The sequence below is a fragment of the Zalophus californianus genome, chromosome 1 (genome assembly GCF_009762305.2).
Source record: "Zalophus californianus isolate mZalCal1 chromosome 1, mZalCal1.pri.v2, whole genome shotgun sequence".
In the NCBI taxonomy this organism is placed as follows: Eukaryota; Metazoa; Chordata; class Mammalia; order Carnivora; family Otariidae; genus Zalophus; species Zalophus californianus.
The window spans coordinates 98,511,436-98,529,937 of record NC_045595.1 but is presented as its reverse complement, the minus strand read 5'-3'; the positions used below and the strand labels follow the sequence as shown (position 1 = coordinate 98,529,937).

At 37.2% G+C, this 18,502-nt stretch overlaps 1 protein-coding gene across 4 annotated transcripts in view; it reads right to left on the bottom strand.

Annotated features, from left to right (window-relative positions):
* The window catches only part of LOC113916672 (U2 snRNP associated SURP domain containing), a 56,052-nt gene extending 38,887 nt beyond the window's left edge, over positions 1-17,165 (bottom strand). For 2 of the 4 annotated variants that reach the window (XM_027583405.2, XM_027583406.2), the window contains exons 1-6: positions 16,640-17,165; positions 8,575-8,619; positions 6,449-6,580; positions 3,758-3,856; positions 1,450-1,564; positions 915-1,048 (exon numbers count right to left, since the gene is read on the bottom strand). In XM_027583405.2, the coding sequence (XP_027439206.1) occupies positions 915-1,048; positions 1,450-1,564; positions 3,758-3,856; positions 6,449-6,580; positions 8,575-8,619; positions 16,640-17,140 (1,026 nt within the window). In that variant the 5' untranslated portion in view covers positions 17,141-17,165. Of the gene's footprint in view, positions 1-914; positions 1,049-1,449; positions 1,565-3,757; positions 3,857-6,448; positions 6,581-8,574; positions 8,620-16,639 lie in introns of those variants that run through there. The other 2 variants (XM_027583407.1, XM_027583408.1) reach the window with 2 other exon arrangements.
* Between the last annotated feature and the right edge of the window lie 1,337 nt (positions 17,166-18,502).

Below are 18,502 nucleotides of genomic sequence, written 5' to 3'. Positions count from 1 at the left end.
TTGAAATATTATGCTAAGTAAAGAAGCCAGAAACAAAAGGCTACATGTTGTATGATTCCATCTGCATGAAATGTCCTAAACAGGCAAATCCAAACAGACAAAAAGTAGGTTAGTGGTTGCCAGGGGTAGGGGATGACTAAAAATAGGTGTAAGGTTTCTTTTTGGGGTAATAAAAATGTTCTGAAATTAGAGATTAGTGATTGTTGCGTAACTGTGAATACATTTTAAAAACTAATTGTGTACTTTAAAAGTAAATTTTATGGTATGTGAATTACATCTCAATAAAACTGCTTTTTTCCATTGCATTGCTTTCAGAGCTATTTTAAAAGTCACACAAGAAAAGTCAGTCTCACCGTTCAGTGTAATCATACCTCTTCACCAAGTGTGGCTCCAAATGACATGACCCACATCTATCTTCCAACCCCCATGAAAAATCCCATCAAAAAATAAAAAATTTTCTAACACTGAGAACATTTAAAAGAAAGTACCACTAGTTGACAGTTAATTCCAAATTAATTCCATATATGTTCTAGGCAAAAGATACATTACTGGAATACATATAGTCTTCCAAGGTAACTGCCACTACACATGCTGATATTATTTAAATACCTCAGTTCAGAATTGCTTAAAAAGACAATCCCATTATTTTATATTTATACCTAAAATATAGTCAACTTTTTACTTGTAGTATAGTATGAATATAACATCACCAAAGGTTCATTGCTCAAAGAACATAAAAAAACAGTCTACATGTCCTACTCTAATTTATTATAAATTAAACACCAAAACTCAACATCTACTCCCAAAATAATTAAAAACAAGAAACCAAAGTCCTGCTTACAGTGGAAGTAGTGAAATATCATTGGCAGTATCATCTCTGAACATAAAAAGTCACTTATTTGGGTATGACTTACAGGTTTTTTGGTTTCTATCACAAGAAGAGATGGTGGTCTTTCATTGGATGACTGATTTGGAGGATTTTTCTGATCTGCAAATCTTGAAGACGGCTTATAAATTTTACCTCTTTTTTCATCTGTTTCATGTTCTTCTGAAATTTAAAATAGTAAGTTTCAAAACTAATTTTCAAAACTAATTTCCTATTATTTGATTTTTTATTTGAAAATAAACATAAATTAGTAAAATGCTTTTAGCACTAAGATATATCACTACTGACAAAATATGAAGTTAAATTCATATTACCTTACTCTCCAAAATACTAGTCATTTTATAGTAAAACTATGAAATTTTTTGCAAAGTGTTTGGCTCCAATTTATCATTAATCCACATCTGGCCATTTATTCTGCTAATTAACAACTAATACCAACACTAGAGGGTGCTGGTAGAAAGGAAATGTGAAATTCAAAGCCACCAAACATCTTTCATAATTACCTACAATTATTCTACCAAGACTTCTGGGGTTTGCTCAAGGACTGTAATATTCACACTAACCTTTAGCTGCATTAACAACACCTCCACGCACAAATGTCTTCACTTTATTACCATCACTTCCTTCAAAAGCGGCAAGAAATTCCTCATAAATCTCAGCAGCTGCCTTTTCATCTTCCTAAATACACATGAAAATAATACTACTTCATATGAAAAATATTATTGTACATAGGGCGAAACTCATTAAGGAACAATGGAAACAAAACCTTTCTCTTCGCTAGGAAAAGCAGGTTAGGCAGTCCTAACAGGTAATATCTAATCTTTGGTAGATATTAGATACTAATTAACACTGAAACTAAGACTTTGATCCTCTACTGGCAATTTATGGAACTAGAAAAGGATCCACTAAGTAAATTTAGAGACATTAGAGTCAAAATGTATTATTCTATTACTGTTTTTGATGTTTCCAAAGCATGATTTAATTCAGTGATTATAAAGATTTCCTTCACAAACCACAGACATGAGTATTAGAAGATGAAGCAGCAATAACTCCACAGCTGGCATTAGAAAAAAAGCTCCAAAGAATCTTGACAATTTCAATTATAACTCTTCACAATGTCCCCAAAACATGTATGCATAGAAGGCCAATGGAACAGAACAGAAAATAGAGAAATAAATCCAGCAACACTTGGAAATTTAGTATTCAATAAAAGCATCTCTAATCAGTGGAGAATAGATCAACTTTTCAATGAATGATGCCGGGATAACTATTTGAAAAAAAGACAAAAGTGAACCAATTCTTCACATCATATACCAGGAGAAACTGCAAATGAATCATATTTAATTTTTTTTAAATGAAACAATTTAAGGAACGTCTGGGTGGCTCAATTGGTTAAGTGTCTGTCAGCCTTCAGCTCAGGTCATGACCGCAGAGTCCTGAGATCAAACCCCACATCAGGCTCTCTGCTCAGCGGGAAGCCTGCTTCTCCCTCTCCCACTCCCCCTGCTTGTGTTCCCTCTCTCACTGTCTCTCTCTCTGTCAAATAAATACTTTTTAAAAGAAAAAGAAAAAACATGAGGAAATTCCTTTATAAGCTGAGAGTAAGAAAAACACTGAAAACTAGAAATCATAAGGAAAGACTGATAAATCTGATTACATAACAATAAACAGTTTCTGCATGGAAAAAACACCAGAAGCAAAATAAAAAGACAATCGAAGACTGGGAAAAAACACTGCACCTTGTGTCATAGACAGTGTTAATATACTTAATACGTGAAGTTTCTAAAAAATAGAGATACACTACTAACTTCTAGAAAGATTGGTTTAGATATAAGCAGACAGCTCATAGAAACAAACTCAAAAGCTTTTGTGTAACCTTTTACACAAAATGTAAAGGCAAAAAAGTAAGCTTTTCAACCTTACTTACAAGAGAAATGCAAATTTAAAACTACACTGAGATACCATTTTTCACTGAGCAGATTGGCAATACTTCAAAAACATTCTCTGCTGGCAAGGCTATAGGGAAACAACCTCTCATACATTACTGAGATGTGAAATGTCCCTGCCCTTATAGACAGCAATTTGACAATATCCAAGAGAGCTACATTTATGCATTTACCATTCAACCCAGTAATCTCACTTACAGGAATATATCCCAAAGATAAACTAGCAAAAAAACCATATGCATAACACTATCCATTAACAGCACCATTTCAATGGCAAAAGACCAAAACAAAAATGCCCTCAACAGAATTTTACTGAATAACTACTGTATGTCTACACAGCTATTTAAAAAAACAAGGAATAACAGGCGCCTGGGTGGCTCAGTCATTAAACATCTGCCTTCAGCTCAGGTCATGATCCCAGGGTCCTGGGATCGAGCCCCACATCGGGCTCCCTGCTCCATGGGAAGCCTGCTTCTCCCTCTCCCACTCCCCCTGCTTGTGTTCCCTCTCTCGCTGTGTCTCTCTGTCAAATAAATAAATAAAATCTTTAAAAAAAAACAAGGACTATTTCATTATACCTGCAGTAATCTCTGAGCTATAATGTTAAGTGTAAAAAGCAAGATGGAGAAAAGTACACTGTATATAGCATATTATTGATCACTTAAGAGAGAGGAATACAATATATACTTATACACACTTGTTTATACAAGATGAAGAGACCAGAAAATAACCAAATCTTACATAGAAGAAGCAGTGGCGGGAACAGGGATACAAACCTCTAAATGTACCTTGTGTTACAGATGTGACTTGGTAGTGGGAGCTGAAAATATCCCGGTCAAGAAACTTTGAAAAGCATTTCCCTACTGCCCATACACTTATTTAGACACACTTCCAAGGATAACTCAAAATACAATTTAAATATTACCTTTTTCTTTAATTCTTCTTGCTCCTTCTTACTTAAAGTTCGCTTAGCTGTACTCATTTTTCCAATACTGAATGCTTTAAGTTTGTTTTCTAGAAGAGGCTATGAAAAGAAAAAGCATACCTTTACATACACATTCTTAATACTATCTAACTCAATTGGTACAGCTCAACTGATAACCAAGTCTTCAGATTAGATGACTTTTAAAAAGAAATTTCACCATAAAGCAGAAAAGCTGAGGCTACTTTTAAGCATCAAGTGCCTACCGTGGGCTTGATTCTGATTTAAGTATTCCTTAAGGAATGTCTTCATTTGCTAATTCAAGGTCAGTAACATAAAAAAGCCATTTTCTTTAAAAAAAAAAAAAGTGAAAAAGCAGAGAGAGATGCCAAGGCTTAGAACTCATTCAATCGACTTGCTGGCAGCAAGAATAAAAGCACTTGAGAAAAAGTACAGATGGTTCTGAGCAAAAGAAGCAGTGAGGGAAAACATTCAAACAGGGAGAAGGCAGCATATATTTCCAAAGTTCAGTGGCAGGAATCTAAATACCATCTATAACCTCCATTTCAGGTACTACAAATCACATCACTTCCTTCTATAATTCAGTAAATAAACTCATTCTTCAACAATAATACTGATGTTTAGGAACATAATAATAGTATTTCAGGTTACAGCAGAAGTAAAATCATCTACAGATCTTTAGTTGTTCAGTTATTCATGTAAATGTTAGATTTTGATTCATAAACTTAAAAGAGAGTAATGTCTATTAAATACAACCTAAACTATTAATCTGTAATTGAAATCCGAAGGTTTCGCTCTTGCCTACCAAAATGAGAAGTTAACCAATTACAAATTAGACTTTATCAATCCCCTCGTTATAAATAGGCTTGCCCCTGAGAAGCAGAATAAAAGAGTAATACCGCTCAAATTATTTTAAAGTTACATTAAAATCACCTTGAAAAAATAAAAGTTTATAACCCAAAAGTCAAAATGAGGTTTCAGGAATAGATTCAAAGTAAATTTTTTTCCCAAAGTAGAAAGAAAAATGGTCATCATCCAGCATCTTTGGTTTTAATTTTAAAAGTTTAAACAAATGGTAAAATTACATATAAATTCAATGAAAAACATAATTTTACAAAACAAAATCAGAAGGGCTCAAATTTTATTTATATCCTAAGAGCTAAACTTACACACCAGAGAAAAATGGTTAAAGGAATTATGGAATGTTTACACAAAGAAATATAATCATCCATTAAAGTTTCACAGAATTTTTGCTAAAATTAAAAAAAAAAGAACTGAAAACAGAGTATTTTAAAATGTATTCCTGTAAAATGGATCTCAGCAAAGTAAAAATATATTTATGCTTAGAATATTAAACAATAAAAATAAAGTGTTACCAATGTTAATACTGGCTGGTGATGACTGCCTTCTCTATATTTCCAAATTTAATTTTTATTAATTTATTAATTCCCCAACTTTAGTAACAAGAAAAATTATATGAAATAGAAAAAATAGAAAAAAGACTAAAAGAGCATGAGAACGCTTTGCAGATACACATAATAAAGATGCTCCCTCTCTGTTCTCATACTGCCCTGGGCACACTAATTAGAGTGAATAGTACCTATCTGTTTACTTCCCATGGTAAGACTGTAAGCTCTCCAAGAGCAAGAACTGCATTTTACCCACCTATTTATTTCCAGTGAATGGCATGTGGTATTTGATTCAGTAAATGTTTGGTATAAGGGAGGAACAATAAATCTGACCCTTAACTATTTTATATCCAGGGATGCCTGGGTGGCTCAGTCGGTTAAGCGTCTGCCTTCAGCTCAGGTCATGATCCCAGATTTCTGGAATCGAGTCCCATATCAAGCTCCTTGCTCAGCAGAGAGCCTGCTTCTCCCCCTGCCTGCCACTCCCCCTGCGTGTACTCACTCTCTCTCTCTCACTCTCTCTCTCTCTCTCTCTCTCTCTCTCTCTCTCCCCCTCCCACGTGCTCTCTGGCAAATAAATAAAATCTTTTTTTAAAAAAACCACTTTAGGGGCACCTGGGTGCCTCAGTCGTTAAGCGTCTGCCTTCAGCTCAGATCATGATCCCAAGGTCCTGGGATCGAGCCCTGCACCAGGCTCCCTGCTCCGCGGGAAGCCTGCTTCTCCCTCTCCCACTCCCCCTGCTTGTGTCCCCTCTCTCGCTGTGTCTCTGTCAAATAAATATATAAAATCTTTAAAAAAACAAAACATTTTAATCCAAACACTCCTTGGTTTTATAATTAAAATTTTAAATTTTAAATGAATCCTATCTCACATATAAGCTAAAAAAAAAATTTTTTTCCGTACATGAACTTGAGTTTATCATTAACCCAGATACAAAAAATAATGCTAGGGGTACCTGGGTGACTCAGTCCCTAAGCGTCTGCCTTCAGCTCAGGTCATGATCCCAGTGTCCTGGGATCAAGCCCCCCATCGGGCTCCCTGCTCAGCAGGAAGCCTGCTTCTTCCTCTCCCATTCCCCCTGCTTGTGTTCCCTCTCTCACTGTGACTCCCTCTGTCAAATAAATAAATAATCTTTTTTAAAAAATGCTATTTTCAAATAGTACATAATGAAAGAACCAGTATAAAACCAAAATATTCAACCACCAAATTCAATCCAGGACAGATTAAAATTATTAATCCTTTCTTATCTTTATCAACACTTACTCTCGAGAGATTCTGATGAGGAGAATCACAAAGGCTTTCACGGGCACTCTCATTCCTATAATTATGTTTTCTTGGGCTCTTAGGTCGTGTCCGACTTGGCACATCACTATCTGAGGGTCCAGATGCATCCATCTTCAGGAAAAGTAAAACAACTTTTTAAAATCACAGATGTAGTACTAAAACTACAAACAACCCAAATGTCCAAATAGTGACAAATTTCACTATACACTATCAAAACTCTCATCCCTTAATATCACCAATGATTTCATCAGAAAAGTCCTTTGGTACAGGGAAAGTTTTCAATAATTCTAACTTGTACCTGAAAGCTCAAATTTTATATCATTAACAAATACTGTTTTCGGGGCACCTGGGTGGCTCAGTGGTTAAGCCTCTGCCTTCGGTCAGGTCATAATCCCAGGGTCCTGGGATCGAGCCCCACATCAGGATCCCTGCTCTGGGGAAAGCCTGCTTCTCCCTTTCCCACTCCCCCTGCTTGTGTTCCCTCTCTCACTGTGTCTCTCTCTGTCAAATAAATAAATAAAAAATCTTAAAAAAAAAAAAAACAACAAATAACTGTTTTCTTTGAAGTAACAGGTCTGTTTCCTTCTATCTGCCAAACATCCAAGTCTGATTAACCACAGTTTGTCAGCTGTTCCTTTCAAGTAAAAACGGTATTCCATCAAAAAACGAGCCAGTTTGGGGCGCCTGGGTGGCTCAAATGGTTAAGCGTCTGCCTTCGGCTCAGGTCATGATCTCAGGGAGAGCCTGCTTCTCCGTCTGCCTGCCACTCCCCTTGCGTGTACTCTCCCTCTCTCTCTGGCAAATAAATAAAATCTTTAAAAAAAAAAAAAAAGGAGCCAGTTTTCATTTCTCAACTTAAATAATCCATCAAGTACCTTTCCTCAAGATAAACATACTTTGAGAAGAGGTAGTGCCTTACATGTTTTTCCCATTTCATCATACAAAACATTAAAAAGACCCATACACAGGACAAAATTTAATATTAATAATTTTCACTGCTTCATCAAGAACATTCTTAAGTGAAACTAGCATTTCTTTACCTTACTGTGCCAAGTAAGGAAGAATACAATGACTACTAATACATTTTGACAACACTAGCTTGATTCATATTAGATGCCAACAGTTTACCCATCAATTGCCTTTGCAAATGTCAACATGATGAAAAAGGCAAATGTCTTTGTCTTATTATAAAATAGCTGAACTCACAAAACCCATGAAAAATTCTCAGTAACCCCCAAGGGTCTGAAAACCATACTTTGAGCACTGCTATAATAACATGTAATGTTTATTGAAGAATTATTCAAAATGTCAAAAAGCTTTAAACGACAAGTATATGCCCATCAACAGAGAAATAGCTTTAAAAATCATGTGTACTTTCCCCTATGGGATATTACAACGGCAGCAGAAAGACTATATTAGAGCTCTAACTGCTGACTTGCAGGGATTTCCAACAGGTATATCGTGCAGTGAAAAAATAATGAGTGTGTATAATGCAAATCATAGTCACTGTACAAGTATACACATTTGTATATGTACAGAACTTTATAAGCACAATAAAAAAATAAAGATACACACATACTTGGTTTCTAATATGGTCTGAGGGGGCCAACTTATACAAATAGAACACACACACAAAAAAGCGCATCTAGCAAAAACATTACAGAAAATAGACATATAATACAATAGTATTTACCAAGTAAAATCATAAATACAGGGATACAGAGAAAAATTAAATGTTAAAAAAGACGAGGACGCCTGAGTGGCTCAGTCGTTAAGCGTCTGCCTTCGGCTCAGGTCATGATCCCAGGGTCCTGGGATCGAGTCCCCCTTCGGGCTCCCTGCTTGGCAGGAAGCCTGCTTCTCCCTCTCCCACTCCCACTGCTTGTGTTCCCGCTCTCGCTATCTGTCAAATAAATAAATAAAATATTAAAAAAAAAATACAAAGACGAGAGTTGCCTGGCTGGCTCAGTCTGTGGAGCATGCACCTCCTGATCTGGGAGGACATGAGTTGGAGCCCCACGTTGGGTATAGAGATTACTTAAATAATAAATGCTTTAAAAAAAAAAAAAAAGAAAGAAAAAAGACAGATTGCCTTTTATACTCACATGTGCATCTGAAGATCCAGATGAATGAACATCTGATGATCTGGTCTGCAATTATTAAAAAGTCAATATTTAAATGATCTAAAAATGTATTATGCTAACAAAACAAGTATGTCTCAAGTTATACAGACTTAATCTTCCCAAACTTGTAGCAATTTCCCCTTAGCTAATAAAACCAAAGGAAATCTAGGACTTACAAAAAGATTGTGATCCAAAATAAATGTGCAAGTCAATTCTTTAAAATTCAGAATGCATATGTGCCAAAATATGATACAAATGAGAGTAGGATATATTTGAAGCATAAACTTTTTAAACTGTAGACTGGAAACCTAACCACTATTTTTACAACAGCATTTTCCTGCAAAAGCTCTTCCCAAGTCATAAGATACACTGTTTACTGCCACAACAGTGACAAAGCAGCAACTTCTTGCTATACAGCAAAGAAACTTCCCCTCCTTCCTCCAACTACCCAGTCATATAAGAAGCAGATTCTAGTAACAAGAAAATCCACACATAACCCTTAATGTAAAAGATCAAATGCTGCTGCAGAAAGAGTTCAAAAAAAAGAAAATGCTTTTATCAAATCCACTGCTGGCCACCATTTACAACTTGTTTTAAAGGAGGCTGCTTCTAATTCAGCATGCCACTACTGCTTACAGTTGCACAGAAAAAGTTCAGTCTTCAAATAATGGCACTTCCCAACAATGTCAACTGTTAAAATTTCATCTTATTTTTTCTTAATTATCTACAGATCAAATTACATATGGCATACAATATTTTGTTTTTTAACTATGCAGACAAAGAAGCCAAGCTACAAGACTATTAACTAAATTAACATGTGGTATGTCTGAAATTTTTACTTGGGAGTCCCAGAATTTAACTCTGTCATTGAGCTGTTTTTATTTTGCAAGGTATTGGGTAGTGAGATTTTACTTATTTTTATGTACAGTCAAATGTTAAAAAGTGAAACCAAGAATCTTAACACCACAAATATCTGACCCTAGCTCCGAGTTCTAGATTTCAAATAAAATGCACAAGACATTATATTAATTTTTAAGAGAAAACTAAGGATTTGTAAGATATATAAAAGAGCAAATACAGTAAAACTCATATAAGTCTACACAGTATTGCTTTACTTACCTTCTCTAAACTTAAGGCTAAGAACAGCTGGTCAGATTTTCGCACTGAATCGATTTGTTCCTCTGAACTCCACCATACTGGGCCCTAAGCAAAATAAGCTCAAGACAGCTAAGCACTGAGATACCTTCCATCACTATTCTTTCTAGCCATCCTTTTCTATCTCCAACTTTTACTGTGTCCTTCCTCATTCACTTTCTTCTCCCATCTAACCTTTCTTAAAAGGTAAGATGGTATGGAAGAAGACATTTTTTAATATTTAATTCCCTGAAACACACTCTGAGACACAGTTTGAAATGTGCCCATTTGCACACACTAAGAAATGAGAAAATCCAAGAAAATAACTACTCTTAGAAAACAAAAAAAAAATTCAGTCAAGACGCTGAACAGATTGAAAGAAAAAAAAATCAACTGCTTGCCAATATACGAGTATTAACCTGTTAGGTAGCAAAAATGATATCCTATTTACAATAGTCACAAGAAGTATAAAACATCTAGAAGCCAACAACAGAAATGTACACAACCCAGGTGAAGAAAACACAAACTTTACAGACGGATTCAGTTATTCAAGTCACCTTTTGAAAAGACTCATCATATGCCTGGATTGGAAAACCCATTATTAAGACAATGTCAATTATACCCAAATTTATTTACATATTTAGTGCAATTTCATTCAACAGCTCTATACCCCAAAGGAAAATCTTTGCAAGGGGGCACAGGGGTTGCCAAAAATAATTCTAAAGTTCACCCAGAAGAATAAGCATGCAAGAGCAGCTAAGACAGTGCTACCCTTTTTTTCTTTAATCTTCTATGCCACCACATCCAAATCATCATTTCTAGGATTTAAAAATAACAGCAACAGCTTACGAAGGTGCATCAGCTGATTTCAATTAACCTAAGATGGCACTGGTTACATCTACTGCAAACCAGACATATTCCACCGATTTGCAGCTATAACTACACAGTGTTCAGAACGGAACTTCTTTAAGCTTGAGAGACACAAACAGTAGTTAATAAGATTTTTTAAATAACCAACTTCTAAAGCTAGTGGTCCAAGTAAACAGTAAATGTAATGCTACTTCAGAAGCTGAACCTCTCCCTCTTCCTAACCTAGACCTGACTGTATTATTTGTCTTAGGTTTGGTTTTTATGGTTTTTTTAACTGAAGAACAACAAATTAATGATGCTTACAGATCTTCTGAAGTCTAGAGCACAATTCTTCATCTATATGAAAACACCAAAAAGCAAAATGAGTGGACAGAATTAAAGGAAGCTTAAGACAATAAAGAAGCAGACACAACTGGGCGCCTGGGTGGCTCAGTTTGTTAAGCGACTTCCTTTGGCTCAGGTCATGATCCCGGAGTCCCAGGATCGAGTCCCCCATCGGGCTCCCTGCTCAACAGGGAGTCTGCTTCTCCCTCTGACCCTCCCCCCTCTCATGTGCTCTCTCTCTCACTCTCTCTCTCAAATAAATAAATAAAATCTTTAAAAAAAAAAAGCAGACACAAGACAAATTTATCTCAGGATAGAGAAAGCAGATAGCATAGATGTGGTGAAGGATGGCAAGAAAATCCAAAAGAAAAAAGGATCATTCTTATGACTGTTAAGGAGATAAAGGCTAGGCCAACTACACTATGGCCCTATATGTTGGTGGCTGAGAATAAAAACTTTTCTCAAGTTATCAACCTGGCCACAGGAACATTCATTCCTCCAACACCACCATTTTGTGTCATCAGCTTTCCCTTCCCATTACTGACTCCTAAAATGTCTTTCTCCTCTTGTCCTCTAAAGCATCAGCTTACATCTCCACAAGTTTAACAATCTCTCCCATAGGAAGCATATCAACACCTTATTGTACTGAGATGACTTCTAATTCTTTATTTTCAACCTTAGTCCCTCTCCTGGGCTCCATTCTGTTCTCAAACTATCTCCTGGACATCTTCATCCGAATGTCTGCAAGCTCCTCAAACTCAATATATTTAAAATTCCTTCCAAACTAGTTTCTCCTATTGACCTTATTTCTGACAATGGATTGTATCTCTCAATCACTCATAATATGGAAGTAGTAAAATGTTTTAAGAGCACAGATTCTGGAATCAGACTTCCTGGTTTTAGGACTTAACAGTTTTGTAACCTTGGCCCTAGCTCCTTTCCTCTGTAAAGCTGAATAGCACCCTGCCTCGTACGATTATTGTGAAAGGCAAAAACAGGTAAAGCACTTAGAACAGTGTCTAGCAAATAATAACTGCTCACTAAGTGTTAGCCAGCAACAAGCATTACAACAGGATCATCCTGGACTCCTTTATCCCCTCATAACCACATGAGTCAAATTCTGCTCATCCCACCTCTAATCACAGCTCTTCAATGGGGACTCTTCCTTTCTAAAGACACAATGGTGGTCCAGATCTTCCCTTAATTCAACCATTTACTGGTACTATGCCTTACCTTAGAGATATAAGATATAAAGTAAAATAAAGCTAATAAAAGAGTCAAGTAAAACAATGGCCACTAGAGCAGAGGGGGCAGGCAAATCTTATTGGGAGTGGGGAAGTTAAGAAAGCTTCCCAAAGAAGATCTGAGGTGAGATTTCTGCAACAATCCTCAATATTTATCAGGAGCACTGCAATAATCTTCCAACTGGTCCTCCTCACTCCCAAATTCTTCCTAAAGTATGCCCCAAGAATTCTTTCCTAAAGGATTTTCCTGCCTCAAATTTTCCACAGCTAATTTTACTCCGTAGCATTCAAAATCTCCACAATTTATCTCAAACTTATCTTTCCATCTCAGCAACTTTTATTCCCTATGGCAGTGCTCTATGCACTGACTAAACAAGTTCACTTACCAATCCATTTCCCAGATTTATTTTTCTTTAAAAATCTCTTTTTATATCCCTATCTCTATCCTTCAAACCTCTGCTCATTGTTCAGAAGAACTCAAATTCCTCTATTCTTTAAGCCTTCTCCTTCCCACCCTCCATTTAACCAGCTGTCACTTCTTTCTAAACTTTTAGATACCTCTACTTTGTACTATTATATGTTGACTTTTCTTCACTAGACAGCACACTGCCCAGTTTGTATAGTCTCATTTAATGTTTTCTTCCTCAAAGTCAAGCACAAGATCTGCCAAGTGACGGAGCCTCAATATACTTGTTGACTTAACCTACTGGAACAAGTACCTACCCAACAAAATTAAGTTACACTCCACTGTCAACATACTTTGCTGTCCACACACTAACAAGTAGCAGCTACCTACCTTAATACCACTCTCCAAAGCAAACCAAGGGCCACCTCTCGAAAAAAACCCTATAGAACACTAAGCCATGTACTATTTAAGATAAAGTTAAAAAAAAACCTGAAATGATCTTGAAAGTTACATTCCAAACACTACCAATACATGAAAAGTTGTAAGTACATTTTGAATATCCTGTAGTTAATCTAAACTAAAGAAAGTCTAGTGAAAAAATTTAACTCCTGAAGAGACAGCTAACAGTACCAAATAGCCCTGAGTACTACTGGCAAATGCATTTTGCTTTTTGAAAATTTATTTCAGCACAATATCTAACACATGGCTGGTTTGCAATAAAATATTAAAACTACTTAAAAACAGTATAAAGAGGCAAGTTATTTGTAATATTAATATTTTCAAGTTTAATATCCTGTAGCCAAGTTTTTATTATGTAAAAAAAATGATGATCTTTGTGAAAAAGTAGTAGAGAGGCAGCAGCCTTCAACTTGCACACCAAATGAACCCCTCTTTCATATGCCACTAAGGCAAATGAGAATGTTCCATAGGTTTACTTTCCAGGAAGAAAAAAGCTTCAGGAATAAAATCAAAAAATAAAAACTGGACTTTCAGAAAACAATCAATCTAATAAGATGGGAATTTTTAAAAACCATATCAAGAGTCATATTCAAGAACCACTGCTGCAAATACTCAAGTTTCTAAAAAAGTACCAATCAAGAAAACAGAAGTTCATAATTTCACTCTCCATCCACCCATAAAACTATCCACCTTATATTTTCAGATAAAGTTACAATCATACCATAACAAACTTTCACTCTAAACTAAAAGTAGCAAACCATGAAGAACCTAATTTTCAAGATTTGTGTTTCATTTAGAGTATTTTACCATATTTAAATCTTACATATCTTCAGGTACCATCAAAAGAATGTACACAAGCAGTAATAAATACCTAAGGATCACAAGCTTTGAATGTATCCTCATTTTACTTATTTCTTAGAAATGAAATACTTTTGTTAATCAGCAATCAAAACAGTTCCTTAACCAATTCAGCACTAAATGCCCAAGGAAGCCCAGCTTTATTTTTAATTTATTTATTTTTCTTGAAGTACAACTGACATACAAAATTATATTAGTTTCAGGTATACAACATAATGATTTAGATTTGTATACATCACGAAATGATCACCACAGTAAGCCTAGTTAACATATTTCACCATGCAGAAATTTTTTTCTTGTGATGAGAGCTTTCAAGACCAACTCTCATAGCAATTTTCAAATATGCAATACAGTATTATTAACTATAGTCACCATGCTGTACATTACATTCCCTTGTACACTTTTAAATTAACATTTTTTCCTCAATGTGTAGAAATATGATTAACAAGCATCCCAACCTATATCAATGGGAATTTAACTACCAAAGAATGAGCATGAAACAAAAGAATCTGTTCATTCCATCTGTATTGCAAAATGGGTCACTCATCTGATCTCCCAGAGGAAAGAAAATCAAACCACAGAGATCAAAGACTAGAAATTCCAAATACTGTAGTATTAGCCAAAAAGATCTGATACTCTCTCCAATAAAGTCTGGACTTGTGTGAGAAATAGAAAGCAGCAATGTGGGCAGTCATTATAAGATAGCTGACAACTCAGATTCTAAACCTTAGGATTTGAATTATCCAACATTTTGAAAAGTAAGTACTTTTTAATTCCTCTAGGAAGAAAAAGGAGAGGGAAAAAGGAACTAAGATTTATTATGTACTTTATAAACATTAATTAATTTAATCCTTACATCAACCCTGTAAAAAAAAGAGATTACATCCATATTACAAATGAGAAAACTGAAGCTCGAGAGTTTAAGCAATTTGCCTTATCACAAATATAAGCAATTACCAATTCAGGATTTGAATCCAAATGTCTTTTGCTTGTTATCAAAATCCATAATCTTTAACTGCATCATGCAGTCCCCCATATTAATGAAGAAAATCACATCAATTATCACTGGAGTCCTGAGATACTCTCCTTTTACAGACTTCAGTAAGGAATCTCTTAATAGCATGAACTGATGATAATCTAAAGCAATATATAAACTGAAAAGATTACTGGAAGATCCAACAATTTACTTATAGGAACAGCCACACACAACCATAAGAAATATATTTTAGAAGGAAGCCTGAACATATACATTAAAATATTTTCAATGTATCCAAGGCGTCAAGTAGGAGATACTTTTAAACTATTACTTTGAAAGAAACTAAAATTGTGAAGCTTATACGCGAGTTATTATGGGTGTAGTAGCTTTAGCAATAGTTCCCTAACAGCAGCAAGCAGGGCTGTTTTTGTGAATCTGTTGAGGAAGTGGCCTGAGTGATGTACCCAACTATTCCGCTCCACACCGACGTGAAACGTACTGGGGAGTGAAGAAACTAACAAGGAGTAAAAGTAGAATGTAAAACAGACAAAACTGGCCCTCTACCATAGTTTCTACAAAATTAAAGGATGAGGGGTAAAGACATTACTAATTACAAACTATGAATATCATTCACAAAATGTCATAAAGATTATGATCTGACACTGATAAAGCAAGTACAAAATGGGTTGTTTCTCAGAACAAACTAAACGCAGGGCTCTCCCAGTCCACCGTAAACTTAACTTCCTAATAACCGATTTATAATCGTACACGCTCCGCAAGATGTAACAGTCCCTAGAACTTTTAAGTGTTTCACAGCTTCTTGCATTAGCATCAAAAAGCTTAATAACTACTTCGGGCAGTAACTATTACTTTTAATATCGTGTTCGAGAAACTCAAAAGTAAAAAATGATTAAATGACCGGCCCAAGATGGCAACAAAGACCTGATGCTAACCACCACCTAACTACTGTTAAACTACTTCTACAGCTCAATGGTTTCACAATAGTTACACACGGTACCCTGTTAGCTCAGAATCTATTTAACAATCTTGAGTGGCTGCCAAGTCTTTGGAAATTCTCTTTTCGGTGGAACACACAACATGGAGATGAAGGAGACCCCGAGTCCTTGAAAACGCACCCTCAAAAAAAAGTGCTTTTTATACTTCCTCTTAAGTGAGATAAGACCACGTGTAGAGCGTAGCATTAACCTTGGCGATGCAGCTCTGCAAAGGAGAGCTGCTCCCGCCTCTGCACTTCCCACCCCGCGTCCCTCCACCATTGGTCCTCCCCTCACAACTTGCAGCCCTAGATGTTATTTATTCCCTGGAGGGCAAGAGGGAAACTGAGGGAGACTGGAAGCGTGTGAGATCTAAAACTAAAGAACCAAAGAAAGAGAGGCAAACAAGCACCGGGAAGCGATTCCCGCCTCTCCCAGGTGCTGTCCGGCGGCCTCAAGAGATCAACAGGAATACAGGGGCGCGTTTTCACGGCTTCAAACCTCAATCTAAATCCCTGACTTCACTCCAATGCCAAAGGTAGGCCGAACTACTCACGCCACCCACCCTGGGCCCGCCAGTCTCGAGCCGAATCCAGGCTGGGACTATGGGGAGACACCAGGCCTCTCAACCTGCGCACCACAGTGCGTCGGGGCCCAGGCCTACAGTCGTGACCAGAACATGGAATCCCACCCCGATCTCCTCCCGCTGGCCAGAAGCGTCTGTAGGCCCCAGATGACAGTGATAAACTCCCTGACTTATGGAAGTCCTCTAAGAAATTACCTTCGAACTGGCCTTCTGAGATCCGCCTGGCGTTTTGTCCGCCATCTTGAGCTTTGCCCCTCCTTCGGCGGCCGCAGCAGCACGAGCGAGTCGAGCACCGAAAGAGTGGATTTCAGCGGAGCCCGCCAGAGGCGCCTGCAAGACTGAATAGTCGACTGCCGAGATAGGGAATTTGGGCGGGGCTGTACCACGTGACTTCCGGTGGCAGTAATTTCCTCGGCCCAGACCACTCCGCTGGGTTTTCATGGGTCTTTCGGTTGCCTCTCGTACTTGTGGGTCCGGAAATTTGGAGAATCTCCTTGCCCTGGCTTCCAGGGCCGGCTGATATTTCACTTTTCTCCCAGCGCCCGCCCTTGATAGGTGCGAGCCTATCACCCAGGCTGGGTGAGGAGGGAACGGCTCCTTAAAGAAGTTACGGACCGGTCGGCTAGGGAGGTGACTGGAGGTCCCGCGCTCCACGGCCAAAGACGGTGTTTGCACCAACTCCGGAGCTAACACCATAGTGCGAAAGGCAAACGTGCAATTTGCTCAAGTTATTCTCAGAACGGTGCCTGGAGAGTGGAGAAAAGGAGCATTTGACCCAACCTGAGAATCCGGCAATGGAGTTATCCGATAGACTGTTAGGGTATAATATTAATTCTATAATTATAATATAATAATATTAATAATATTAATTCTATATTAATATTACAAACTGGGTATAAGCAGAGAGAGGGAGGATGAGAGAAAATTATAGACAGACAGTATTCCAAATCTAGCATACATATAAGCTGTGTGTCATTTAAAATTACACTTCATGGTTTAGTGTTTGCATTTTTAATCACATAAATGGAGGGGAGCACCATAAATTTTTCTGTACTTAGTACCTTTTTAATAGGATCTGTATTCAAAGAAAGAAAACTTGGGGTGGCTGGGTGACTCAGTGGGTTAACCGCATCTGGCTCCTGATCTCAGCATATGTCTTAATCTCATGGTTGTGAGTTCAAACCCAGCGTTGGGCTCCACAATGGGCATGAAGACTGCTTTAAAAAAAAAAAGAGGGAAAACTTGCTTGAGAAGGTCATGCCTGAACTGAGCTGGCAAGGAAAATGGAAAGGGCATTTCAAGTAGAGGGAGTAGTTGAAATAAAAGCCTGGTGACATGAATCAGTACAGCCAGTTGTGTAGTCACCATAAGCAGTCAAGTTTTATTAGAAGAGGTATAGAAAGGGTCGCGACTGGAGAGATGAATGGGAGCAAGTTCACATAGGGCCCTAAAGTGAGCAGGGTGCTTAGGAGGTAGAATTCTAGTCTGAGATGAAAAGTGGCCTTCAACAGGATTAAGTAGAGCTGTGATGTCAAACTTAAAGTTTTAAAAGATTGCTCTCAGGACTGCAGGAAGGGAAGAAGGATTCACCACTTTCTCTCCCTAATTAATTTATTCATTTTTGAGCCCCGTTTTTTTGTATAAAATCCTGTCTAAAGTGTTGAGAAGTTTACAGAGACGAATAAAAATCACTGTCTTCCTATGATTTAAAACTTAATGAAGAATGGGGGAGAAAACAGAATTAAACTGATGCTGCAAGGAGAGACCAAAGTGGTGGGAACCCTGAAAGAAGTAATTCTGAGAGTAAGGGTTGGGTAAAGAGATGGGGAGGTTTCACAGAGAAGGGAGCATTTAAGCCAACTCTGAAGAAGTAAAATTTTGTCTGCTGGTTGGTGTTGGGGGGAGACAGAAGGGAGGCTGGGGTGGCCATGAGGGAGTACTTATTAGAGGATCTGACCCATGGCAGGCCCTCAGTAAAGGTTAACAGTCAGTCGTATGTGCCTGGCACTGAGGAATCAACAGGTTAGGGCTTCTGTTCTGTGTGAGCAGATGGGGATG